This window comes from Ailuropoda melanoleuca, chromosome 6 (genome assembly GCF_002007445.2).
Source record: "Ailuropoda melanoleuca isolate Jingjing chromosome 6, ASM200744v2, whole genome shotgun sequence".
NCBI classification, from domain to species: Eukaryota; Metazoa; Chordata; class Mammalia; order Carnivora; family Ursidae; genus Ailuropoda; species Ailuropoda melanoleuca.
In genome coordinates this window covers 125610648-125638211 of record NC_048223.1, presented here as the reverse complement: position 1 = coordinate 125638211, position 27564 = coordinate 125610648, and the positions used below count along the sequence as shown (strand labels likewise).

The following is a 27564-nucleotide window of genomic DNA, read 5'->3' as shown; positions in this document are numbered from 1 at the left end:
GGCTCATGACAGACGTCAGTTGACTACACGGGGTCACTACTGGCTCATCAGTCATGTTGGCCTCTGCCCAGGGTCAGAGCAGTCTGCCCGTCGGTTCTGGCCTGATCTGTCTGCTCTCCTGATGCCAGATATGGCTGCTGAAGCCCATGGGCTGGAGCAGCAGGGGAGCCGGGGGAAGGAAGCGCCATGCACAAGAGGCTACAAGGAGCCTGGTTTTGCTACTTTCCCAAATCGTCCCATTGAATAAACACTGGACTGTCAGAAAGAAGAGGATACATTTCTACTCTAATTAGAGCTCGCGAGGAGTTGCTTTCTGTGCGCAAATACTGTGAGGCTATAAGGCCTGCCATCATTTTGGGAGGGGAACTTTTTGCAGTAGTAGTCTGAAAGGGGATTTCCAATCAGGTAACTGATTTATTAGAAAGCTGATAAACTTTGACATTACGGAATAATTTGTTGATGCCTATGGTAAGGACTGAATTTCCCTTATTTTTCTTGGGAAAAATAATGGTTTACTCCAGAAGAATAGGTCACATATGGAAGAACCATCTCCTCCAGGAAGCCTTTGGGGGTCAACTCTCCTTGTGCTCCCACGATGACCCAGGATCCCGACTTCCAAGCTTCTGGTTATGTACAGACACTGGAGTACTTCTTTGTCATTCCTCCTCAGAGACCACAAGCCACTTGAGGGACGGAACATTAAGGAACACCACTGGACCCCAGACGAGGGCCAACTCCAGAATGTTTATCAAAAGAACTGAAGGTTGTTGTCTTCAAATCAGGAAAGCACCACACCATCCCACATACTGTCCCCAGCCAGGAACCAACCGTTTCCCGATTCCCACAAGATGGTAGCGCTCAAGTCAGGACAAGTGATTCCGAGCCTGCTCTCTGTCCAGCAAGTCCCTTGCCTTGTCAGGTGGGACTTCATTATACCCACTTTGCAGATAAGGAAGTTGGGGATCAGACAGGTCAGTAAGTAACTCAAGGGCACAGAGAGGTGTACGCGGCCTAGCTTGATCTTTTTCCAAAGTTCTTGCTTTTGATGACTGCCTTAGTTTGGGTTGTTATAATAAAGTACCACAGATGGGGTGGCTTAAACAGCAGACATTTATTTCTCACAGTTCTGGAAGCTGGGAAGTCCAAGATCAAGGTGCTGGCAGATTGAGTTCTTGGTGAGGGCTCTCTTCCTGACTTGTGGACCAGCACCTTCTCACTGTGTGCTCACAGGACCTTGAGAGAGCTCTTTCTCTTCTTAGAAGAGCAGGAATCCCATCATGGGGGCCAACCGTACTCATGACCCAGTATAAACAGACTTACCTCCCAAAGGCCCCATCTCCAAATACTATCATGTGGCAGATCAACATATGAATTTGGTGGTTGGGGATGTGTGGGGGGGAAGAATGCAAACATTCAGCCCATAACGAGGCTGTGCTAGCACTTCCAGCTTCTCCCACCCCCTCCTACTGGGATGGGTTTGAAAGGATACTAGGCTGGTCACCAACTCCAGGCTCCCGCTGAGAACACAAACTGCCAGGTCCCCTCCTGGCACCCCTGTCACTGAGGACTCGCCTGCTAATTGGTCTTTGCTTCTTACTAGAATGACCTATCAAGGTCTTGCGTATTACTGAACAGCCCAATAGATTTAAAATACTCTTTATAGCTACTACTTAAATACACCATCTGCTATTTTTTTAATAAGGAAAAAAAGCTATTCTGCAATAAGAGTTACACTTTAATACCCTGCAAGACAAAATAAAAATAAGCCTGGAGTAGAATAAGATTTCTGAGAAGGGACCAGTGCCCAAGGAAGAAAGAAAGTGGCCAAGATGCCCTGCCTGGGTCCACGCACCTGTTCCCCTTCCCAGGGCTGCCACTGTCTCCAGCCTGCAGGAGCTTTCAGGGCTGCCCTGCATTCTCTGAATATTTTAATCTGCTGCTCGTGATCCTCCCCAGGTCCTCTGCCAGGGCCCAAGCTCACGTTTCTGGGAAGGGGAAGCCTCTCCCACTTTCAATATTTCTTTTCAGCTCCAGCGACCAATTCCTCCCTTAGTGTATTTCCATTTCAAAGAAAACATTACTATTACTTGTGACTCTCTGTCACGAGATTTTTCTTTAAGTTTTCTGCAAGTGAACACACACTCTATTAGCTGCCTAGAATGTTTGGGCACCTAATTTATTACCGAGTAAAAGCTTAATCTGTTTTTATCCTAAACGACAGATGAGATGCTTTAGATACATATCGAAAGTAATTGTTTTTAAAAGAAATGTTAGTCTTGAGTAAATATGTTATCCGACTCACTCTGAGATGACATGGTTGTGTTTTCTATCAGATTTTCTATAAATACACCTTCTCCCCATTCCTCCCCCCCCCAGGGTCTTAAAGGATTCTGCATTAGGGAGATTTTTGTCTACTTTTAATTGGATAGGGCTCTCTAAGGAGTGTGGGCAATTCATATTTCCAATGTGAACACCCTGGAAGATATTTCAGTACCAGGGAGAAGACAGATTCAATGCAATCAAGACTTAGATCACCTCCGTTAAAGAATCGCTTTAACCAGTGGGTGTCCTCCCTTAGCTCCTGGGCCAGGCTATGAGGTTTAACACAGCCCTGAATGAAAAAGCACCAGGTCCTCACACAATCTTGTTTGCTGATTAAAATCCTTAATCCATTTTATTGCGTTCTTGACATCACTAGCTACTTGCAGCACGGAGCGTGTCCGTCCCACCACCTCTTTCCATCAGATGATCTTAGCTCCTATGTGCTCTTGAGAGGACCATCTTTACGCCATCATTCTGAACCTCCAAGTTTCAGGAAGTCCCATTTCTTCAAGTTTCATGAATACAAACTTTTGTTTCTTCTTCTTTTTAAAAAGATTTACTTATTTGAGTGCACAAGTGGGAGGGGCAGGGAGAGGGAGAGAGAATTTCAGGCAGACACCGTGCTCAAGGCGGGGGCTCGGTCTCACAACCCTGAGATCATGACCCAAGCAGAAACCAACAGTCGGACACTCAACCAACTGTGCCACACAGGTGCCTGAAACTTTTCTTCTTCTTCTGATGAAAGTCCTCCCTTAGTTTCCAGACAGCAGTGGCTGTAGAGAGCAGACCAGCTATTGATTTCCTACGGAGAACTGTTCCGTTGATGGTGGGCCAGTCTGACAGGACGACAACACTGACCTCACTGGACAAGGGAGCTATGGCAGATGAGAGAGAAGACGCCAGCCAGGACAACTGTCCTTTACCAATAATTCAGGCTGGCAATGACTCACTGGGACAGTGTGGAAAACTCTGGTTTAATTCACTTACTAGCTGTAAGTGAGTCTCACTAGTGAAGACATTTTTTTTTTTTAGGATTTTATTTATTTATTTATTTATTTATTTATTTATTTATTTATTTGAAAGAGAGAGCACAGGAGCAGGGGAAAGAGGGAGAAGCAGACTCCTCGCGGAGCCTGGAGCCCGCCGTGGAGCTTGATCGCAGGACCCCAGGATCACGACCTGAGCCACAGGCAGACACTTAATGGACTGAGCCACTCAGGCGCCCCCAGTGAGGACGTTTTATGGGATGCCTGAGTTTCAGTCATTCCTCTACAATTCAGCTGTTTTTCCATGCAGTTGTCGGGGGAAGGCTCATATTCAACGACCTCTGAATTTCCCGTCCCACGTAGGTCTTTGACGTTTGCACGGATGAGGGTGCTGTGGTATGGAAGAGTCCAGAGCACCAGCTGAGGCCCCTCAGCCCAGAGGGGCGTGAGGTGGCCCAGAACTAGCTTTAGGTCTCGTCCAGTGAGCGAGTCCAGGAGCCTGCGAATGACAGTCTCTTTCCAGCCCCTCTAGCATGAGGAGAGGGAGTCCCCAGGGAAGATGTGTGTCATGAGAAGGGCCATGGTGACTCCAGGGGCTGTGACTCAGCTGAAAAAATAGAGACCCTGCAGTCATCGCCCTCTCTCTAGGTCTACTTGCTTTCCTGAGCCAAGCCTCATCCTTGGTCCTCCTGGTGTTTCCAACTGGCGTTCACTGATCAGATCTAAGGATCCACATTTTTCCAAAGACCTTTCTCAGAGGGAGGGTCAGGCCCTGCCTTCCCAACCCAGCAGGTGCACTGTCTCTATGGTCTGCAGCCCAGAGCCGCCCAATGGGACAGTATCAATGCTGTCCTCTCCTTGAGGGTGCACAAGAGGGAGCCAGCATCCGAGAAAGCTGGTCAGACGGGGCACGAACCAGAGGGACCTGGGACTTGGGCTGGGCTCAGGAAGCCTTTGTGATAAGGTTCTCAAACTGAATCAACAATAAACCTAGGGCAGTCAAGTACTCAAGGAATCACTGCCCATCTAAGTCATGTTCATGAACGTGGCCTGTTTTTCCCCCACAGAAGTTCTTTACCTGTCAGAACAGGAAACCATGTGCTCAGCTTCTAACACTCTGAAAGGGAAGTTGAGGAAGGAAGCATATCTTTAAAACACAGAGGTTTTGCATTTTTTCTTCAGGCCAGCACATCTGTAGTTCTGTAAGACTTCGAAAAGCCTAAATCGGGCTGCAAAGAAGGGACATTGCTTCGTTCTGCAGGTAGCTATCAGGCACCTATGATGGGAGTGGGCTCTAGAGAACAGAGGGAGAGGGACACAAGTGAGTACAGACAGCTCTTTGAGGAACAGTGTAGAAAGGAAGAGACTGACAGACAGCAGCTGGAGAGAGGAGTCAGAACAAGGGGGAACTTCTTTTAAAAATGGGAGAAATAAGGGCATGGTTGTAGGCAAATGTGTATTATCTATAGAGAAAAAGCACAGACACCACAGGGGGCAGGACAGATGGGCTGGTCCAACGTCCAGGGATGGGGAAGGGGCTCTGGGGCACAGGGTAGGTGCGTAGAGAGCCCACTCCTCTGACAGGACGGAAGCAGAACATACAGGGACAGATACAGACCAGTGGATGAGGGTATGCCAGGGACACGTGGAGGGCAAAGGGGAGTCACATCACCTGGGTTACCACTAGCTGGAAAGTCAACCACTTTGAAAAGAGAATTAACATGTGACAGAAACGGAGCCTCATCACTCGGAACGGCTTTAACTGCCTCGCAGGAAATCAAACCTCACTGGACTCAGCAGAAGCACGTCTTCCAACTTTGCAGCCACATGAGGACACTGACCCTCGCTCTGCCTCGGGCGACTGGGCTCTGCCAGGCACCCCGGCTCCTCCTGGCATTTGCTCCTCTGACACTGACCCATTTAAGAGGCACTGGGTGATCAGCTGACTTCAAGTCTCTGGAGATGTCACCTCCCTTTCCTGATCCCTGCTGCCGGCCACCATGCCCAGGGCCTCCACGTCGCAGGACTACTGCTCTGGCCTCCCTGAGGGTCTGCAGCCCCTCCACCCCCCCAGCAATACCACCCTCCTCTGCTGGGCAAGACGAGAATGAAGTCCCTGTTGCCTCTTCTCATGAATCTCAATGGCTCCTTGTGCCTGATGGAGCAAATCCAATCTTCAGGAGATGTACAAGGTCAAGGGCAGACTGGCTCTCAAGTCCTCTACAGCAGTGTGCCTCAGGATCCCTCACCTCCGACCCTGTAGACACATTTGGCAAGATGGCCTCAGGGGCTCTCGCCTTTGTCCCTGTGTCCTGTGCTACTCCCACTCCTCACAATTCCTGCTTCTCCCAGTCATCACCTGGCAAACTTTATCTCATTCCTCAGGAGCCAATCTACATGTCACCTCCTCCAGGAAGCCTTTGTTAGACAGGTAGACTCAGCACCCGCCAGCATGACAGACCAGAGGAAGGTTTTGTTATTTATCTGCTTGCACACGAGCCCTGGGGCAGACGGCAGGCCTAGAGGAGGCCTCCATCATTCACGGGTGCCCTTGGCACTAGTATGCTTGGTTGTGGAAACACCTGTTAGAGACCCTGCAGAGAGTGGGGAGGAGTGTGGTTACGGACTCCAAGCATTGATTTTGCTCAGCTTTGATAAAAAAAAAAATTCTTTTTATATAGGAGCAAATCAATATCGACATGTTAGCAGGTCGGATTCTTCCTAATTGAACAGAATCCGGCAAACATCCGATGTTCAAACAACTGGAAATGCTGAGAATAACCCAGGAAGAGGGTGTCCTTAAGTCTGTCCCTGTAGTTCCTCGGAATAACCACCTCGCTTTAAAAGGGAAACTCACTGGATGAGAAAACTTCACCCCAAATACTTAGAGAAGAAATCGAACCATTTCACCAAATCCCTATTTTTAGTTCACAGGAAGATGCGAGATGCCTCATTTTTGACTTGGGCGCAAGGCAAAGTGCGAACTTTGTCAAGGCGAGGTTATTTTAAGGGAAAAGGAAACCGAGCTCCAGTTGGAAACAGTCACGGAGCTTCACACAGCACGCGGGCCAGCAGTCATGCTCCCCTCCCCAGGCGCTGCCAGGCTGATTCCTGGTTTCAGAGGTGGCTCAACGCCGGTTAACACTGCCTCCCTCACTCCAACTACATCTTCCTGAGAGCAGGGCTTCTATTTTTGACTCATCCTCCATAGAGAAGCCTGGTAATTTTCAGTGAAGCACTTGGATTAAGGGCTTTATTGAAAATTACTAGGCCTCAACCAAACACAATAAGACAGACAATGCAGAGCATGTTCGGGAAAGAACGCCCGTCTGCCAGGATGAAACCCGACAGAAGGCTTTCAGGGGGACGCTCAAACGGGTGGTAAAAACAGAATGGAAAAGGAGCTAGGAGTGGTTATTAGCCCAGGAAGGAAGAACCGTAAAAGAATGAAAGGGGAAACAGATGGAAATGACGTTTTATGGAGAGAAAGAAAAAGATGAAAAGCCCAAGAGCTTGGCTGAAAGACATTCAAAACTTTTTAAAGCGATAGAAAGGCAAAAATAGAAGAATGACTTCGTGTGGAAGAAACACAGAAAGATAACAGGACATAATTCAAAAGCCGGAGTGGCTGGTATAAAGCAGTAGAAAATCCATTCAGCGTTGCAGCGTTCAGAACACAAAGGCAGAGAAACTTTTAATACACTCCAACTCCGGTCCCTTGTCCTCTGCTGTCCCCACAGCCTCTGGGACGCCTTCCACAGGCGCCCGCTTCTTTACTGCCCGCCAAGGTCTTTGGGGACATCCCTGCCTTGGATTCTGTAAGTTCCTGGGTCCCGCAGGAAGGTGAATACATCTAAAAAAGTGCAGAGGAGCTGTGTAAAGGCTCCATACATTAAGGGCATCATGAGGATTTCCTTAATTACACAAGGATACAGCCACATGGCCATAGCCTGTATGGATGGAGCTTTAACTGAGTCATACTTTTGCCAGACTGAGGCCCTGTTTAGTTTCCATTTTAGAATTTCGTGATCTGCAGCCATCAAATTCAACTGTGCTGTTAGGTGCCCTTAGCCGGATGTATGTTTTTAAATCAGAACTGTAAAGTTTTCCCCTTAAAATGAGACAAACGTAAGATCAAACCAAATTCTTGTGATTTAAATGATGCTGTGCTGCAGGAATGCAGGAATGTGCGCAGATCGTGGGGCTGGGGATGGAACCTGGGGTCGGCTGTTAAATCAGAGAGCGTGGCCCCTACCAGGCACCCTCCCAGTGCGGCGGTCCTGCTCACTCACTGATGAGCTCCTTCAACCATCCTGACCGAGTACTGTCATTTCTAAAAGATGCCCAGGATCCAGGAAGGAAAAGCCAGCCCAGGTGTTGCAAGACTGTCTTTGTCTGATCCATAGCCTCTGCAAGGAACGTGGTACGGAAGCAGAGCTAGCGTCAGGCTCCGCGAAGGAGCCTGTGGAACCCCTCCTCCCCCCGCCAAAAAAAACCCCACACACACTGCAGAAGAAAGGTCAGGGATCTGGCCCTTTAGACCTCTTGGGGACTCAGAGTCTGGGTCAGGAAGCAAGACCACACAGAGGAGACAAACATGCCTAACAGAAGGTACTTTGTGGCATGTCCGAGTGATGGTGCCCTTTCCAAGTGCTTTGTGCAAGCGCTGGCCAGAAGATGCTCCATTCAATAAAAGATGAGCCAGAATGGCAGTGCTGACGGTGGGGCAGACTGTACCTGCGTTGGGGGTGTGTGTGTGTGTGGGAAGTCCCTGCACTTTCCATTCAATTTTGTTGTGAACCTGAAACTGCTCTAAAAAATAAAGTGCAGTAAAAACGTTTTCTGACTGAGTGTCCAGTTTCTATGCAGCACGAGTCTCCCTGAGAGGGACACAGAAGCATCAGACACAGCCTGCCCTGCCCTGCCTTCAAGTGGCTTCAGCCAAAGCAGGGCCTGGTGACTGGGGTGGTCATGGACCAGCTCCCTTGTCATTACTGGGAGCTGCTTAGAAATACAGAGCCTCAGGTCCCACCCAAGACCTACTGAATCACAGTCTGCATTTTACCAAGATCCCCAGGGTACTTAGGGAGCCTGAAAAGGGTGAGATACAAAAAGTAGGGAGATATAGGATACACATAAATAGTTCTAAGGCCAGGGAAAGGAGTGCCTAGGAAAACATCTTCCTGGATGGTGGGGGCAGGGAGGCTCCAAGATGGAGGGAGTGTGGGGAAGGTGACAGCAGGTGACAAAGGGCCCTTCCACACCCAGGGAAGACCATGGCAGGTCCAGGCAGTTGGGAATCAAAGAGCATGTTCTCCAAAAAGGCAAGATGTTGTGGGTAGAGGGAGGACTGAGGGTAGGGTAGAGTCCCACTACCCTAGGTGAGGTGAGAGGCCTCGACCTACCTATGCAGGAGGTGGGGGGACCCCGGAGGTTTGGGCATCTTTGAAGTGATTCAAGCCATGAGAGATCCTGTGGCCACTTTCTGAGAACGGAGAGTGGTGACCCAGGGAGCAGAGCAGCAGGGACCAGTGTGGGGTCCCCTGGAGAGAGGATGGTAATGCCCCCGGAACTGGAAGCCGGGAAGACGGAGCTCATGAGGAAGAGGACACTGCATGAGCTGGTGCTGGCAGCCGCTTTTCTGTCCAAAGCCCCGAATGTTCGGCAGTGCCTCAGGTAGGATCTGGGCCAAGGCAGTGCAGATATTAGAGCTCCTCTGTCAGGAGCTCTCCTGCCCGAAGGCACTTAGATACACAAATCACAACGAGAGAACGTGACTCATCCTTAAGAGCTTGGGAAACCGGTAATGAGATTATAATTGACTCCAGTCAAAGCACAAACGAAGACAACGTACCTGAGAGGCATAATGCTACATTTTAATGATAAAGTAAGTACCAAGCTGCATCTTGCTCCACCAAAGCTATGCTGCCTTTTCTCGGTTTCATACAATTTATCTTCATTCATAACTTCCTCTCTTTCTGCCTCTTTCCTTCCCTAACATTTGCCCTGCGTGTTTTCCCTTCCAAGAATCCTCTACCATAAAGGAGCCCCTAACTCACCCATCCCTCCAAATTCCCTAACAAGAAAAACCACCCCACTTCTGACAGTTTTATCCAAATTTTAGAAATGACATTGGACCACAAGAAAAAAAAATCTAACTTTGATGCTTGTTATCATGCTTTCCCTTGTCTTTCTCACATAAATTCTATTATCTCCTGGCTTTGGTCCCCATGCTCTAATTCTTTTAGATATCGTTTAGTTTCTCAACTATTCACTCAGCATGAGTGCCAACAGGCACATAAGCGATGCTAGCTGCCCGAGATGGCCCCGGAGGGTGAAGGGTAAAGCCTCCCTTCACGCCAGCTCATGGACGGATGGGCCAGTAGGACCAGGGTCTGGGTGCTCAAGAACAAAGTCTTTGGCTCAGATCAGCACCTTCCAACAGAAACGTAACGCAAGGCACATACGTCATTTTCAATTACCAGTAGCCACATTTTTAAAAAGTGGAATTAATTTTAGTAAAATTTAGTAATATCTGCAATATTATCATTTCGGCATGTAATCAGCCACACAAAAATTAGTGAGATACTTGACATTTGCGTTAGCTGCTCGGGTGGCCATACAGGTACCACAGACTGGGCACCTGCATTCATGTATTCCCTCGGACTTCTGGAGGCTGGAAGTCCAAGATCAAGGCGCTGGAGGGATGGTTTCTCTGGCAGCCTCTTGTCCTTGGCTTGTAGATGGACCTCTTCTCACTCTGTCCTCACATGGTCCTTACTGTATGTCCGTATGCCTGATCTCCTCTTAGAAGTACACTAGTCTGATGGGGTCAGGGCCCATCCCAGTGACCCCACTTGACCTTAATCACCACTTTAAAGGATGGAGGTTGAAACACTGGCATATCCTGAGGTCCTAGAGATTAGGACTTGACCATGTGAGTTTCTGGCAGAAACAACTCAGCCCTCAAAAACATTCTTTACTTTACACTAAGTCTTAAAAATCCCATGGGTGTATTATATGCAGACAGCCCATCTTGGTTTGGACTGGCCACACTTCAGGTACCAATGGCCACATGTTCTTCATGACTCCAGGATCGGAATGCTCAGGTTACAGTCCCACCCATTGCCTGAGCTCCGGCTTCCCCGGTGCACCTGCTGAGCAGTCCCCCCGCATTAACGGAGGCCCTTCTCAAGTTCCCATTGCCTGAAACACTTACCACCCACCACCCAAGAGCCACCGTGAGATATGTTTCCCCCAAGGTGATTGCAATCTGCAAACAGAGTATGGAAATGTATACATCGAGGCCCTCCCAAAGTCAAGTTTGGTGATCTACAGCAATGACCCAGCTACTTGTATTATTCCATTATATTCGAAAAGGCATGTTTGTTCTCAAATACTGCATAGACCCCCGCCTGGCAGGGACACCCGTATCTCAGTCTTATCTCCTAAGTGAAAGTGATCCTCCATCTGGCACAAAGTGCCCAACTCTGATACCTCCTGCTGTGATCTCCCACCTCGCTCACTCCCTGGCCGGGCAGGTCTCCAGGGTTCTAGCCACAGGGAACAGGAGCCCATTTTCTCCTGCTGCGCACACCATGCCCAGGCCCCCCCCCCCCAGAAGGAAGAAGGAAATTCAACTATGGAGAAATGGGTACCAACCCCCAACACCAAGTTCTGTGATATATCTCTATGCTCGCATGTCCAATTGCGAGGAGCTGCACTAGGCGGAGGGATTTGCGTGAATATCATCTTTTCTAGAACACACACCTACTTAGGTCATTTCCACGTGCTCTGAGAGCCCTCCGTTAGAAGCCTGACTCATGTGTACTTAAATGCCCTCAGAGAGGGAGGAGCTGCACGTCTGCCTCCCCTTCTGGGCACTTCCACCTCCTGGGGCCTGTTGTGGCCCATGACTTGCTTTAGCCAATGGTGTGAACAGAAACATGTGGGTCATTTCCAGACAGTCCGTGCAAGGGCCAAGCTGTCAACTCGCTGTCCCTTCATGGCTGTATTTCTTTGTGGCGGAACCTGTGCCCATCTGGGTTCCGGGACAGCAGGACAGACGCGCGGCACGAGTGAAAAATACCCCAGGTGGCAGAGAGCCACTGAGACTTCAGGAAGCTGCATCTCCAGCGTATTCCTGCCCATCAGCACTGATGGGGGCGATGAATGATTGCTTCCTTCTGTTCTCTTTTTCCCAGGAAATGTCAGGCTTGTTGATGTCAGGAAGATTTTTTTGTGACTCGAAGCTAATCACCCAGGTATTCCAGATCTCATCTGATGAATTTTCTCTCTCACCTGTGCTCACTCTCAAAGTGAGCCTTCGACGGATGAGGGGACTTTGGTTTTTTGAACACACTTGTGGAAAAGTGACAAATCCTCAGAAATGGCTTTTCAAGCCGTTTTGCCAAGACAAGGCTAACAGCTACTGTGGAGACAGCCCTCCTCAACGGTGATTAACAAGTACGTACACTCTTCCGGACTCCAGATTAGCTAACTGGTCACTTTACCATAACTGTCTCTGCATCTCTTCCAGAAAATAGGAACACGTGAGAATGGCCTCCTTCTCTTTTTGCCTGTAATACTTTGTCACTTGAGCTTTTTCAAAACCAGGATTTCACAACCTTGGCAATATTGACATTTTGGGCTGGAGAATTCCTTGTTGTGTGACTGTGTACGTTACACGATGTTCGGTAGCGTCCCTGACCTTCACCCACTAGATGCCACGGCTGTCCACTCCCCCAGTCATGCCAACCTCACATGTGCCCTGAGGGTCCTGGTTGAGAACCACTCTATTCTAAACTGAACACATTCTTTTTTTTCCCTCTCCAAATGAGGCTGCCTTTGCTAAAAATGAAAAGGACTCTGTTCTTTGATTTATTGTTTATTGAAGGGCACTGTCCTGCTAGAGACGAGCATCTCCCACTGTCAGGAGTCACCTGAAATGCTGAGTATTCATTCACTCTTTCACTGATTTCTCCATTCATCCAACAAATGCCCACCGGCTACGTGCCAGACATCATTTTGAGAATTAGATGCCTGGTGGGGAGAAAATGTGTGGCTACTACACTCATGGAGCTGAGAGCCTACTGAGAGACCTGCTGAGGACCTATACATGCAAACCTACCATTGCAAACTGTAGAGTGCTGGAGAGGAGGAGAGGGCATCATGGGGGTCAGAGGAGAGGTGACATTCAAGCTGAGATGGGAAGAAGCCAGCCAAGGGCAGGAGCAGCAGAAGCTTGCTGGGTAGAGGCAGGAAGGGCTGGTGTTGGTGAGCACCCCCCCCAATTTGGGTGACGCGGCCAAAATACAGGGTGTGAGGGAGGGAACAAGGGGTGATGTAGTGGGAGAAGTCTCAGGGGCCGACGCTGTCAGAGGACACATTGAAACTGTGAGAGCATAGAATGGACATGAGCAAAGGCACACGTTCCTCCAGCCCCGATGATGTTTGGTCCTCCCTGGTCCCTCTCCTGCTCTGTCCACCCCATAGCCCAGAACACAGCAAGCCAGGAAGTCATCAGGGCAAGGAATGGCTGAATCAGCCCCATTTTTTCTAGCACTTTGCTGAGAAATAGGGTTCTCCCAGCTGAACTAATAAAATTTTAGTAATCAGCCTTAATTGTGAAAGTCTCTCGTTGCCTGAAGAAATATATGCTGTTCCACTACAGGACCAGGTGTAATCCATAGAACATTTCCAAGTGGCCTCTGGGCAATCTCCACACTATTCTGAATAGTTCGATTTTTTGTCCTCTGTCTAGGACAGTAGGGAATGAATAAAACACACATTATCTTTCCAATAGGGTTCTGTTGGTCTCTAGACCAAACCCTATTGGCCATCATCTTTTCCTGCTATTAGGGCTGTTTTGGGTAGAATTGTGTGCGTGTGTCCCCCATGCCCCCCCACCCCCAAGATATGTTGAAGTCCTAATCCCTGGTTTCTGTGAATGTGACCTTATTTGGAAACAGAGTCTTTGGATGTGATCACTGAAGAGGAGGTCCTACCACGTTGGGCAGTAAATCCAGTGACTGGTGGGCCTGGGAGAAGGAAATCTGGACACGGAGACACACACAGGGCAGGTGCCATGTGCCGTCGGACGTGGACCCATGGGACACCGAGGGTGGCCAGCAACCCCAGGAACTAAGAGGAAGGCACAAAACAGATCCTCCTTTTCGTCATTCTCACACAGAGAGCATGGCCCTGCCAACATGCTCGTGTCAGGCTTAGAGCCTCCAGGACGGTGAGAGAACCCACTGCTGTCATTTAAAGCCACTCAGTTTGTAGATTCACACAGTACCGCCACAGAGTCTCTGGTCACCTTCCTCCCGGGGCGGGGGGGAAGCAGGTAACCAAGATGAGTTATGAATCCCGACAAAGTCACAGAAGGAACTCCGAAGTTTCCTTTGGTGGCAGATTTTCAAAACATCCAAAGCTCGAGTAGCTCTTTTTTTCCCCCGAAGAGTTACGGCTTATATGAATCACACAAACTACACTGATGAGATCTATTACTGGCTGATTAAAACGATGGCAGGTTTCCTTCCCATAGAAGTCAACGGAATAAATAATTTGTGTGCACCCATTAATCTAGAATCTGCCAAAATGGGGCACTACTGGTCTTACCACAGGGTTCAGGTCAAAGAATTGATTCAAAGAATTGCTATTTTTCAGTGGTCGTAGAAAAATGCAAACTGTCAAAGGAATCCATTCGTTCTAAGTGCTCAGAACGGACATGGTTCTCTCCGGCAAGGACTCGTAAAATACTTGTGCTTTTGTCCTTACGTTCAGAGCACGTATAAAGGGAAGACTGTAGAGTTTTTTTGGTAGGATTTCCACTTAGAAGTGCCAATGGGTGGGCCATGCATAAAACTTCCAATACACAACCTGTAACAAATGTCCGGTTCCACAAACATCGTGTGTTACGAAACCCGCTTCAGCAAGGTGTGCATAAAGAGGAAAGCACCACAACAACAACAAAAACGCCTTTTTTTTTTTTGTTTACCTTGCCTTTGTCGAAGTAATGGATGATTTCCTGGTAGAGCTGCTCCTTCAGCTGACCCTGCGTTGTTGCCTGGTACCCGTCCCGCTGGGTCAGGTGGGCCGCACACACATCCTCCGACCACTGAGGCAAAAGCAAAGCGTGACACATGTCAGGTGAGAATGTGTCCAGTGCCACCCCTGGCCCACCCTCGGTCAGAATGCACCACAGTGAGCCCCACATGCCCTGCACACATGCAGACCATGATTCCAGGGACACTCAGGGCTGCGGGGCCTGGAAACGAGGGCAGAACCTCTGTGCAGAGGCCCCACGAATTAGGAAGGGAGGCAAATCTGGGCCTAGACTCATACAGAAGAGAAACCCATCAGGTTCTGGAAAGCACAGAACCGTCAGCTTGTTGATAACATCTTGTAACTCCTGAGGTGAATTACGAGCCAGGCGATTTGGGGCTGTCTCAAGTGAGCATCCCGGGGCGCCGGCCTCCGTCCTGAGATGCTCAACATTTTAATCAACAGCAAAGAAGATACACGGATCTCACGTACCAGTCATACCTTTAAGCTTTGCCTTAAAATAAGACTTGGCGTATCCTGACTACAACCAGTTGTTACAAAATCATTAATTATTATTAATTATTACAAAATCCATTAATTAGGGAGTTCTCATGGCATAGCTAGATTTCAACCTTCGTGCGGGATAAATGTAAAATTTTAGATGATCTGGCATGTAACTACAATAAAATAAGAAAGTTCCGATCTCGAATAACTTCCTTGCAGTGTAAAATCGCTTAAGAAATATTGACTAGGGAAGTAACAATCCCTCTGCAACTTAAACACTCACATGATTTCACTTGATGACTAGGACTCAAGGCTAACAGTTTCATCGCTCTTGTTTTTGACAAAATAACCAAAAACGACTATATTTGAGAATTTTTAATGAGCAAGAATACATTTGTCGCCTTGAAGAACAATCTTCGTAACGATACAAATAATGCCTTTCGTGAGTTGATTAACCAGCATGAGCTCACACTGAATGCAATATCAAAATGTATTTAGGGAAAATTGTGAAACGTCGTCGTGTAAAAGATATGGAGAGAAATTACAGAGCATTTGCCACTTAACGGGAAAATCCAGAGTCCCAGTGGAAAAGAAAATGCATCCGGGCCTACGATGTGGGATGTGAAACGCCCTCGTGTGGTCTGTGATGAACCCACCTGTGCTCAATGAACATTTATGTACTAGGAGAGAGTGAGGGGGAGTGAGCGCTTTATCAACCCCATTTCAATTTCCCTGGTGAAAATAAATACCTTCATATTTGTGAAAATGCCTTATTACCAAAATTTGGGTTTCTAACAACGGAAGACTGTTAGAATTCCTAGTGACACGGCTGGTGTCAGGTCTGCCTATGGAAATCTCCATCGCTCTAAATCACATTCCTTGGGAGAGCTTTACGTGATGTGAAGCCCAAGGAGATCTATTGACGACTACTGATGAGGACCCCAGATGGAGCCTCTCCCTGTTCTCTTTGTAATGGACGCTTCTGTTTTAGGCAAAGGTAAATGTCCACACTCCAGTGTCTCTATAGCAGCCTGTGTAGATTTGTAGCATCGAGGGATGCTGGAGATTTTGGGGTTGGGCCAAAGGCTGGAAGATTCTTGCTGGAGTTTCAATCCTAACACAGTGTCCTCCTTAATGCTTCTCATCACCCACAGACCTTGCTTAATGCCCATTTTAATGTAATCTTTTCTGGTTTTTGGTGCCCGAGGGGCTGCCCTGAGTTTGAAAACAGGATTCCTTGAATGAGTGGTCTTTATGTTGGGTCACTCAACTAAATTCTAACTCTCCTAACTGTTCTTATTTATCCAGTTTATAATTTTTCAATTTTTTTAAATCAGGATGTAATGGGAAAGATGATCTAATGATTAGCTAAAGTTTTAAAACGTAAAACTAAAGGTTGTATAGCATTTCCTTCATCTATCCACTCATCCACCCATCTGCCCACCCAGCTACCTACTTACACATTTGGATAAATCTATTTATACATCCACTCATCCATCTATCCATCCATCCATCCATCCATCCACCCATCTATCCACCTACCTACCCACACTCCCATCCTTCCTTTTATCATCCACACATCTGCCCATCTAGCTACCCACACTTCCATCCATCCATTCATCCAACCATCCAACCATCCATCCATCTAGCCACCCATCCATCCATCCACACACCCACCCACACTTCCATTCTTCAATCCATACCATCCAATGAACCATCCAACCATCCATCCACCCAATTATTTATTGAGGGTCTACTCTGTATGACTAACTGGGCTAGAATTGGATATGAGGGAAGAACATTAATGTATTACTGCAAACAAACAAGCCAATGTCAAAAGATACATGCATAACAAAAGAATCATTGGAGCTGACAGCTGTCATGCCAGACCTGTGCTCAGGAGCAACACTCCAGGAGAATCAGGAGGGAGATCTCACCTGAACTGATGGACTAATACAAGATCTCAATGTGAACTCTTCACTAAGATAATCAGGGACATGTCTCATCCTATCTCTTCGCTGTCTACCTCAGAGATCCCTTCTTATTGATGACATTTTCCTCTACTACTGAGTCTTGCTGGCATGAATAAGGACCTGTGGAATCTCTAACTCATTGCTAGACAATAGCCCAACAATGGGTGTTTATGATGATTAATAGTGATCTGCTAGGACATCTTGTTAAATCTGCATTCAGTAGGGCCACATCTATCATCAAAGTACCTTCTAAATGTCTTTGTTTCTGTCACTGCATTTAGTCAAAATCCACAAGATCTTAAATTATAGGTTTATTAAAATTTATCATGAAAAAATAAAATTTTATTTATTTTTTGAAAAAATAAAATTTTAAATCTTAGAATTTATAACAACAGAATCATGAAGGTATGTCGTAATTTCTATTACCTTCAGAAGCTTCGCGTGGAGAAGCAAGGTATAGGCTGCCTCCGTGTAGTTGTCACACTCTCTGTGCAGGTCGCACAGCTTGTACAGGTACCTGAGACGACGAAACACAGCGACATTAAGATGTCACAAAATCAATTGTGTTGAGGATTGTAAGAGCTAAAATCTACCTTCAACAGTAAATTGTATCTACACTTTCTCTTCACAATGTTCACAATTCCCAATGTCTTGAGTACTTTTGGTACAGAAAGCACTAAAGAAAACCAACGAGAGTAATATACAGTAATATTATGTAAAAAAAAATTAAGTCCTCCCTTTTCAGGACGAAAACAAAGACAGCCCAAGAATGCAGAATTGTACTTCAAGGGTCTCTCATTCCTTTTCATCTTTTCCAGAGATTTCTTCCTACATTTGAAATGTGATCACGAAATTTGATTGTGATTTCTTACATTTCTATCGAATCCAAATGCACACATCCCCAAAAATCCATAAAAATACAAATCCATAAAAATAAAGAGCTCCATAATCACGGTAAATGCAATCAAAAGGATTTCTGTGCCATAAAGATATAAAGGTTGCTTTTTAATATAAAGTAGACTACATTTTGGATAAAAGAATCTGGTTACCTTTGCAAAAGTTTACTAAGTTTATATGGTATATTTTTATAAAGGAGAAACTAAAAAAATTCTTAGAAATCAAGTTAGAAAACCATGCTTGATGTAATAAACACATCATTAAACACTAAGCCACATGGACATACCATTATTCTATTCTGCTAAGTTATAATCTTGTTAAATATTGACACTGGCCCCTAGAAGCAACCAAGAGAGGGGATCAATCACAGCCCACCCCTCTAGAGATAAAGGCAAGCGAAGGAGAAAAATCCAGTAGACAATATAAAACATCAGGATACAGTGTCAGTTGCAGGAAGAATAGACTGAAAAATTATACTATTGTCTATTTCTGATAAAATTAAAACTTTTTCCTCATTTGATCATATGGTTTACTGTAAAACACGAGACTTGTGCTGTTGTCTCTTTTCAAAAGGGCCACAAGTCAGTCAAGAGATACAAAAACCCTGTGAAAAAATATTTATGGCTTTACTCTAAGCTGGCTAAATATGATCCCCGAAATGTCTGCGTTGGCTTCTGCACAAGGAGTCAGAATACACTAAACTCAACCTCTAGGAGTCACGATTCCTACAAGATAAACCCCTATGGCCATAAAACAGTTCTTAGCATGGACTTGGCAAACAGCAATTATCATAAACGTGCAGAGGGTACGGACAAGCAGATGCCTACATACCTTATATACATTTCTTCTCTTTCAATTTCCTTGTAGAAATTCTGAAAAATCAAACCACAACACCGTTTTAAGAAACTTGTTCTACAAAAGGTATCCCATGAGCACTGACCATTTACAGTTCTTCCACTGGTGTCAAGCACAGCCAAAGGGACCCAGCTCTTTGGTTTAGAACCATAAATTTCCATAAAGCGCAAAGCCATCTCACACTGGTCTTCACATTTTTGGGGGGGGCGATGCTAATGATTCCATTTCCTACGCTAAAACCTACTTTTCTCATTTGAAAGTCACCAGTCTTTAGCTAAATAAAGGTATTACCCCAAAGATATGATGCCTTTCTTACCATTGTAAAGTCATTAGAAGACAAAAAAAACAAAAAAAAAAACCAAAAAAAAACAACCATGAAAAATCCCAAAGAAGCATCAGCAACATGATTTAAACCATGCTGGGCCCAGCCCTGGCTAGAGCCACAAGAAGCCAATGTGGTATTTTAGACCTGAGGTGGGCAATACAGCAGCCACAGCACATGTATGCAAATGTAAAGTAAATGTAATTAAAATTAAATAGAGTTAGGCTGCTGGGTGGCTCAGTCAGTTAAGTGTCTGCCTCTTGACTTGGGCTCGGGCTGTGATCTCAGGGTTGTGGGATCAAGCCACGCGATGGGCTCCGCTTTCGGCAGGGAGTCTGCCTGAAATTCTTTGATTCTCTCTCCCTCTTTATTTATTAAATAAATAAATCTTTAAAAAAATTAAATAAAGTTAAATATTCGCTTCCCCAGGGAAGCCCTCTGGCCCTGGACTCTTGTTTGTTGAGAGACTTTTGATCACTGCTTCAATTTCTTTTCCGGTTATGGGTCTGGTTAGATTTTCTATTTCTTCCTGTTTCAGTCTTGGTAGTTTATATATTTCTAGGAATTTATCCATTTCTTCCAGATTGCCTAATTTGTTGGCGTGGGATTGCTGTATTCTCTTATAATTGTTTGTATTTCTGCAGTATTGGCTGTGATCTCCCCTCTTTCATTCATGATTTTATTTATTTGGGTCCTTTCTCTTTTCTTTTTGGTAAGTCTGGCTAGGGGTTTATCAATCTTGTTAATTCTTTCAAAGAACCAATTCCCAGTTTTGCTTATCAGTTCTACTGTGTTTTTTTTTTTTTTTCTATACCATTGATTTCTGCTCTCATCTTTATTATTTCCCTTCTTCTGCTGGATTTAGGCTCTATTTGCTGTTCTCTTTCCAGCTCCTTTGGTGTAAGGTTAGGTTGTATACTTGAGACTTTTCTTGCTTTCTGAGGAAGGCCTGTATTGCTATCTACTTCCCTCTAAGGGCCACCTTTGTTGCATCCCAAAGGTTCTGGACCGTCGTGTTTTCATTTTAATGTGCTTCCATGCTCCCTCTGTTACGCTTGCCATACCCTGATGGCTCAGTCGCCACGTGGGGCTAGTGTTAATGTACCGAACTGTGCAAATAGAGAACATTTCCATCACCACAGCCATTTCTATTGGACAGTGCTGTTCCAGACAGACCGACCTTGCGAACCACAGTAAAGAAACTGGCTGCCACGTGAAAGAGCCTTCTGTACTTCAGTGCTTACTGGTGAAGAAAGATTAATTAGCAGGTCATGAGCAATGGGCTATTTCTTTATATTGTAAAATATCTTCTGGGTGAGTATGAAAATTTCTTTCAAAATTATGTTTCTTGGGGCACCTGGGTGGCTCAGTCAGTTAAGCACCTGCCTTCGGCTCATGATCTCAGGGTCCTGGGATCAAGCCCCATGCTGGGCTCCCTGCTCGGCAGGGAGTGTGCTTCTCCCTCTCTCTTTACCCCCCCGCCCCCCGCCGCTTGTGCTCTCTCTCTCTCTCGCTCAAATAAATAAATAAAATCTTTTTTAAAAAAAGAATAAAATTATAGTTCTTAATGTAAACATCTCCATAAATACTGTAAAATCTTTATCATAAACGGGGCCCAAAAAGGTGCAGAACACTCACCTACCCAGGCCACAGGTGCGGCAGGTGCCGGCTCAGACTTTCAGTGTGAAATTTAGCACCCGAATGAGATGTGAGGACTCTAGGATTAGGGCCTGAGATCATAGTGGATATTACCATTATAAAGGACTCCAATTATCCCATAAGATGGAATAAGTTGTTTAATTTCATGAGGAAATGAAGACACTGCTTCTGAAACTGATCTCTCTGAAAAGGAGGGATAAATAAATAGAGAAAGTACGAGGGGGCACCTTTAGAAAACTGCTCCAAGATTTTCATATTTTGCTGCATCTGAGATTTTAATGTCCTCTGGTTCATATGCTATGGCTCAGTAACGAGGATATTTTCAGCCGACAACTCAGAGGGACGTAACAAAGAGAATCCGCATCAAAGGGAGAGGATGAGCCCTTCACTTCCAGCTCTAACTCACCAGTATTTACAAGCTATGATTTTATACCATCCTATTTTGCGCTGGTATTTTTAATCTTTCCCCAAGCTTTTGATCATTCTCCTTTACAATTTCACAATGGGGATATCATGCGACCTTTATTCCTCTCTCACGGATATGGAAATGTCTTCTATTTCCTGCCTGTGCTTAGACTGTTCCCTTCCTAGGACTTCAAAACCTCTCTACAACTGAAGGACGCTCATCTCAAACCCCAGTTTCTATATAAAACTGTGGGTTTCTTACGTAAAAGTTCACATTGCCCTGGCGCTCTACTTCTGGGCTCTGCAGGCAGCACCCCCCCTCCTCCCCATCATTCCCCCTTCTCAAGTCCCTTCTGCACCAGGGCTGACGGTCTGTGCCTGGCTCAAGCTCTGCGGATCTCGGCAACCCTTTTGGGAATAGCCCCCCAATGCTAATGCACCACTACACACCAATCTTCCAGAACTTACATATTTGCCCTATACTCCAGTTCGGTATTTCTTCATGAGGACAACAAGTACTGAGATTTTTAGAATGCTCGTGAGAACCACCTTAATTAGCCTTGTAAAGGGGCCATGAAAAAAGTAACTTATGTCTACAAAATAATGAGGAGTCAATCAAGTCTGAGAGAGGGCTATCTTGACAACTGTGTAGAAAAAAGTGGTGGCACACAACAAAATTACCAAAAAATGATGAAACACTGCACGATTGTGAGGGGACAATGAAATTCTACTTAATTACAAATTCACATTCTATACAGGGGCAACCATGACCCAATGTAATGCAGATGTGCTTTAAGGATGGGTAGGTCACTGCACAGAGTGACTGCTCGTCAATTACTTACAAAAAGTTTTTTTAATGCAAGGAACAGTGACACATTAATGAATCCACACAACTTATGATGTTCCAGTGATTCCATTAAAAAAAAAAAACAACAACAGCAGTGGTTCTAACGGAAATTCGGCAATGGGCTGAAAGGGCATCAATAAATCCTATGTTCTTGATTCTATTTTTTAACTTTAGGATTTCAAGGTTAGCAATAAACTGAGTGCATTCATATATCACTAATGTCTGCTTATTTGTCTATATTCATCCAGAGATGGATACACATATTCAACTCTATGAAACTCTTCTTGTTTCACAAGAAAACTACCAGGAGAAAAGGTGAAAATGAACCAGGAGATAAAAATATATTTACGTTTTTATTTATGTGACTAAATGTGAGCGGGGTAGTGAATATTAACAGACAGAACATCTGTCTGTAAAAACCTGGATTTTTTGTTTCCCTTTAATCCATAGATCTATTTTACTTTTTAACTGAAAGACTTGTGATAGGTTGGGAACCATCTTATGATCCCCAGGACATGGTTAAGAATGGAACACCTGACTCTTCATGGAATGATTCGGGATGTTCAGGTCCAAAGAGATGTCAGATAATCTCAGGAATCCTGTGTGTGTTTCTTGGTTAGAGCCTGGCTAGTGCCGACAGCAGTAACAACAGGCAGGTACCGAGTGAGGCTCCGTATGTCAGAGGAACACAGGTTAACATCAGAAACCATGACTGCAGGTGGCATTTCAAGAGCTGATTTTCTGACCCTGGGTTCTGATGATAAAAGGCCACATTCAGAGCACATCTCCACTAGGTTTCACATCCTAGTGAGCATGAGAGATCTTGCTTAAAAAAACAGTATTCTCAATCATCAAAGTGTGAAAGAGAATAAACATGTTAATAATTCCTCCCTCTGGACACAAGTCAGCTTCTTAGAGCCCTTAAAAATCAGAGGGAGCACTAGAAAAGTATGCCCATAGTAGGAAATGATTTTTAAAAGGTTTCCGTTTCTCTCCCATAGAAAAATATTGATTTCTATTTCATGTTAATCATTTTGGCATCACAAAAGCAAATTTCTCTGAACAGAGGCTAGAATGTAGGAAGACAATGAAACAAGAGCCAGGGCATTCCTGAGCAAAAGACTGGGGGCCCTCATCTGGAGCACAGCTCCCTGCTATGCTATACACAATTAGCCTACAGGTGAATATAAAATCAAATTTAGCAGTAGCTCAGATCTCAGGGACAGAAGCCAGTACACTAACAGTTGCCCAAGACCCTCATGGCACACATGCAAACATATTTAGATCTTTCAAGTTCACTGCTTCTTTCTTTGGTTCTGGCCAGTCTATTAATGAGACCAAAGACATTCTTTATTCTGTTATAGTGTTTTGGATTTGTAGCATTTCTTTTTGATTCTTTCGTAGAGTTTCTATCTTTTAGCTTATATTGCTTGTCTGTTTTTGCATAATGTCTACTTTTTCCATTAGCGCTATTAATGTAGTAATCACAGTTACTTTAAATTCCCAGTCTGAAAATTCCAAAACTTCCCCCGTAGCTGAGCCTGCCTCTGATGCTTGCTCTATCTCTTCACGCTGTGTTTTCTGCCTTTAGTATGCCTTGTAATTTTATGTTGCCAGCGGACATGATGCACTAGGTAAGAGGAATCGAACCCAGTACTGGCCCCAGTGGCAGTTTCTGCTCCTGGGCTTCTGCTCCAGTAGGCTGTGAGTCACTGGATCCTCTTGTCTCTCCAATTTGGGGGGCAGCAGTTTTCCCTGTAGATCTGAGAAGATGGATCTAAGAAGAGTTGTTGATTTTTGGTTTTCCAGCATTTTTTCTTATGGTGAAGAGTCCAAGCTCCTTTTAAACCAGAAACCAGAAGTCCTCCATATACAGATGTTTAGGGAAAAGAAAACTTGCTATAGAAGGTATTTCTCATTAGTCAACCAGGTTGCCTACCCACAGAGAGCAGGGGCTGAGGTGGCTCATGGGCTTTTGGTTGCCAGGTCCTCACGCAAAGCACAATAAACCGGATGGAAGGTGAAAATATCCCCTTTTGTTTTTAAACCTATTGCATCTCTGGTGGTTTTCTAAAGAACGAATGATGGGTCATACTCTTCTTGGCAAAAAAGTCCATTTCTACGAGTGCAAAGTGCCTACAAGTCCATTCCAATGCGGGGGCGGGGGGGGCAGTTATGGAAGTGAAGACAGCATCTCCGTGCCATCTAATGAGCAGATGGTGACATACAAACTCCAGAGAAGTGAAGCAGGTAGCATGAAGCAGGAGTAATGTTTTCTTGCATTCCTGCCTTGTGACAGGCAGGGGCAATTGAGGCAAACGATCTCAGGGCCAAGAGTCTGCTTTTCTGGCTCCTTCTCGGAGTGACTGAGGAGGATGACGCAGAGACAGGCGGAGAGCTCTGAAGGCAGATGCGGGGGTCACGTGGCTCCTGACAGTGACGAGGCTGGCCAACCACTCCCTGCCCCTGAGCTTGTCATCAAGTTTCCTGAAAGTGCAGCACCCTGAGCTCACTGCACCACAACTACACCAGGAAGGGGGTGTCCGCAGGGCCTGGCCATGTCACAGTGACAGCAGGTGTGCAAGAGGCCTATCAATGGCAGTGGCCAAGTTTACCCAAGCTCCCTGCTCTCCATGAGGCCATCAGCTAGCTCCTTGTGGCTGCTGTAACAGATCACCGTAACCTTAACCTGTGGCTTAAAATGATATATATTCTTTCACAGCTCTCGAGGCCACAGTTTGAAATCGAGGCATCAGCAGGGCCACATTCCCTCTAAAAGCCCCAGGTGAGAATCCTACCCTGCCTCTCCCTGCTTTTGGTGGCTCCAAGAGTCCCTTGGCTTGAGCCACATCACTCCAGTCTCTGCCCGCACCTTCACGTGGTCCTCTGTGCAGCTCCTTTCCTGTCTCTTATAGGGACACTAGTTACTGGATTTAGGGCCCACCTGGATAGTAATTCAGGATGACTGCCTCTCGAGACCCTTAACTAAATCACATCTGCAAGGAGCCTTTTTGTCCAAGTAGGTCACATTCACAGGGTCTGAAGATTGGGAGCCAGACCTATCTTTTGGGGGCCACCATCCAACCCACTACAGGACATGTTTGCAATGTCCTAATGATGAGCACCAGAGACCTCCCATCAACGAGGGTGCTACCCTGACGACAAAACAGGATGGCTCATCATTCTCAGCCCCAGGAACAACCTGGAAACCCCCGGAGGGGAGATGATTTTGCAGACTTGTTTACAGGAGAGCCGCAAAACACTTCTTCATTTGCCCTTCTCTGCAACAGACAAGGAAATGAGCAAAGGAGGCTGCATTCCGCCTCGGAAAACTCCGAGGCCAGCTGCCATGAGGTTTTGAACTTCTGGTTTAGTTTCTGGCTTACTGTGAAGATTGGAAATTTAATTAACTTGCATTTCACTCACCAGCACGTTGACAGTACAGCTCATGCGATTTTCTTTGTTCTCATCATGCATGATGGTTCTATAATCCAGAAGTCTTTCCATCAGGCGCACGACAAGTTTGACGAAAGTTTCTCCTGTTTTGGCGAGGTATTTGTGCTTCCTGCAGTGCTCCAAGAGGCTGAAAAATAATTAAGCACACCTTGTTAATCACGCTCAGAAAAAGAAAGTTGACTGAGGTGCAATTTAAAATATTTCCCATTATTAACACATTTTAATTATTTCTGGGCTACAAAGTTCATTGTAGTCTAATTACAGTCTCTCTGTCTCTATTCTGACATAAATCCTACTGTTAATCAACACTTACATTTTATCAAATAACACTTTGTACTGTTCATCTCCTCTGCCTCCTTCCACTTCATGATCCAGCTTGGTGATGATCTCATTTTCAAACTATAATTAAACACAGGAAGCGTAAATAATCAGCATGGCGGATATTTCATTTTAAAACTGAGCATCAATAGTACGTAAATCGGTGAGAGATCATCACCAGATAGTTAGTTACCCTAAGCCTTTGAAGCCTGATCTCATTTAAGAGTTGCCATCCCTGGACCCCTGGAGATGTCTGATGATCTCCTGTCACAGGGGAAATCTTTCATTTCCTTCCCTGGTTAATGGAGCCTAAACATGTATATTCTGATAGCAGGAGCAAGAACCAGAGAAAGAAAGACGAGAGAACCGTAGGAAAAATAATCAAGGAGCAACATGAAAAAGCGTCTCAAACTTCATCTCCACGAACAAGTCGCATCTAAAATAGCTCGGTGGTTCCTGGAAAAGAACAGATGGCATTTCACTTGCCAGCAAAGAGTTCTCCGTAATCGCAAAACATCCAAGGGGCCACTTCACTGCCGTTCCTCTTGATGGATATGGGGAAATATCTCACTTTGGTTGAAAAAAATATTATACAACACAGGAGGGACAATGTCTCTAAAAGACCAGCAGACATCTCAAGAAGGTCCATCTCCAGGCCTTCTCCTTGAACACCACAAAGCTTCTGATCGGATTTCCAGAGCATAGCACTGGGAAAGGATCCCTAGAACTGTCTCTTGGGCCCAAACCCTGTCTTTTGGAGTTTTAGGGAAAACTCTAAATTCTGGGAAGGTACAAATCTTCAGATTTGTCACAGCGGTCATGAACCTCGTGGCTGACCAGGCTGGAAATAACTACTTCGGGAATGATGGATCTAAGTGCCCATCCTTGCTGCCCAGTCCGCCATCCCTGGCAGAATTCAGGGCCACCTCTGTATGGGATTCTCTATAGTCGACCGCCATGTTGCAGAGGCCCTGAAATTACCCATCAACTTGGGCCAGGGAAGAAGGAGGCCTGTGAGTGTTAGTTCCCACGGAGCGGGAGACAGCCACACCAAACTGAAGGAGACGGGTATAGGAGGAACTGAGGGAAACACAGCTAAACTCAGGGTTCAGAAAACAAGAACATCCTGTGTGTAGGCAGGGGTCTCTAGGATCCTTTTATTTTATTTTTTTTAAAGGACTTTATGTGTTTATCTGAGAGAGAGAGAGAATGCGTACACAAGCAGCGGGGAGGGGCTGAGGGAGATGGAGAAGCAGACCTCCCACCCCCTGAACAGGGAGAACAACATGGGGCTTAATCCCAGGACCCTGGGATCATGACCTGAGCTGAAGGCAGACACTTAACGGACTGAGCCAGCTAGGTGCCCCTAGGATCCCTTTCAAACACATGCTCAGGCAATGCTTTCCCGTGGAAGGATCCCCGTCTCCCACTCGTACTAGGATCCTATAATTATTTAAGCTGTGTGAGAGAAAGAACTTCTGTCTCGCTGGGTCTCTCCTAGAACAGTGCCTGGTGTCGACGTTCTAATGGCATGAATGTGCTATGGGCACATGAATCACTGGGGAATTACTGCTACGCTGGAGCTGGGGAGGGCTTCATAGGTCCAGCAGGTTGCTGAGACACAGCCTGGGCTCTTGGCCATGCAAGCCAAGGGGTGAACACACTCATCTGAGGGCTGGCAACAGGGGCTGCAGGCATCTGGTCCACACTGGGCACTCAGGGTGCTGCTGCTGCCATGGGGGGGCAGCTGACTGTGGCCTCGTGAGGCAGAAGGCAGGGGGTCTGGGAGACCCAGGGAGGAGCCTCAGACAGGCACAGAGCTGCCTGACCTTGATCAGGACTTGCTGCCCGAAGCCACAATTTTATCACAGTACAGATGAAGTGAAGGCTTAAACAGGACTGGAGAGGCGCATTGATTCCTGCTTGACATCAAGGACTCGGCCACATCACGGAAGCCAGACCTCAGCGCAT

The 27564-nt window shown here is 46.0% G+C and overlaps 1 protein-coding gene across 1 annotated transcript in view; it reads right to left on the bottom strand.

Annotated features, from left to right (window-relative positions):
* Positions 1-27564, bottom strand: part of DOCK1 (dedicator of cytokinesis 1) — a 468169-nt gene that overhangs the window by 41786 nt on the left and 398819 nt on the right. The window contains exons 33-38 of the mRNA XM_034663641.1: positions 27164-27375; positions 25589-25674; positions 25246-25402; positions 18563-18603; positions 17261-17351; positions 14311-14430 (exon numbers count right to left, since the gene is read on the bottom strand). Coding sequence (XP_034519532.1) covers positions 14311-14430; positions 17261-17351; positions 18563-18603; positions 25246-25402; positions 25589-25674; positions 27164-27375 — 707 coding nt within the window. The remainder of the gene's footprint in view (positions 1-14310; positions 14431-17260; positions 17352-18562; positions 18604-25245; positions 25403-25588; positions 25675-27163; positions 27376-27564) is intronic.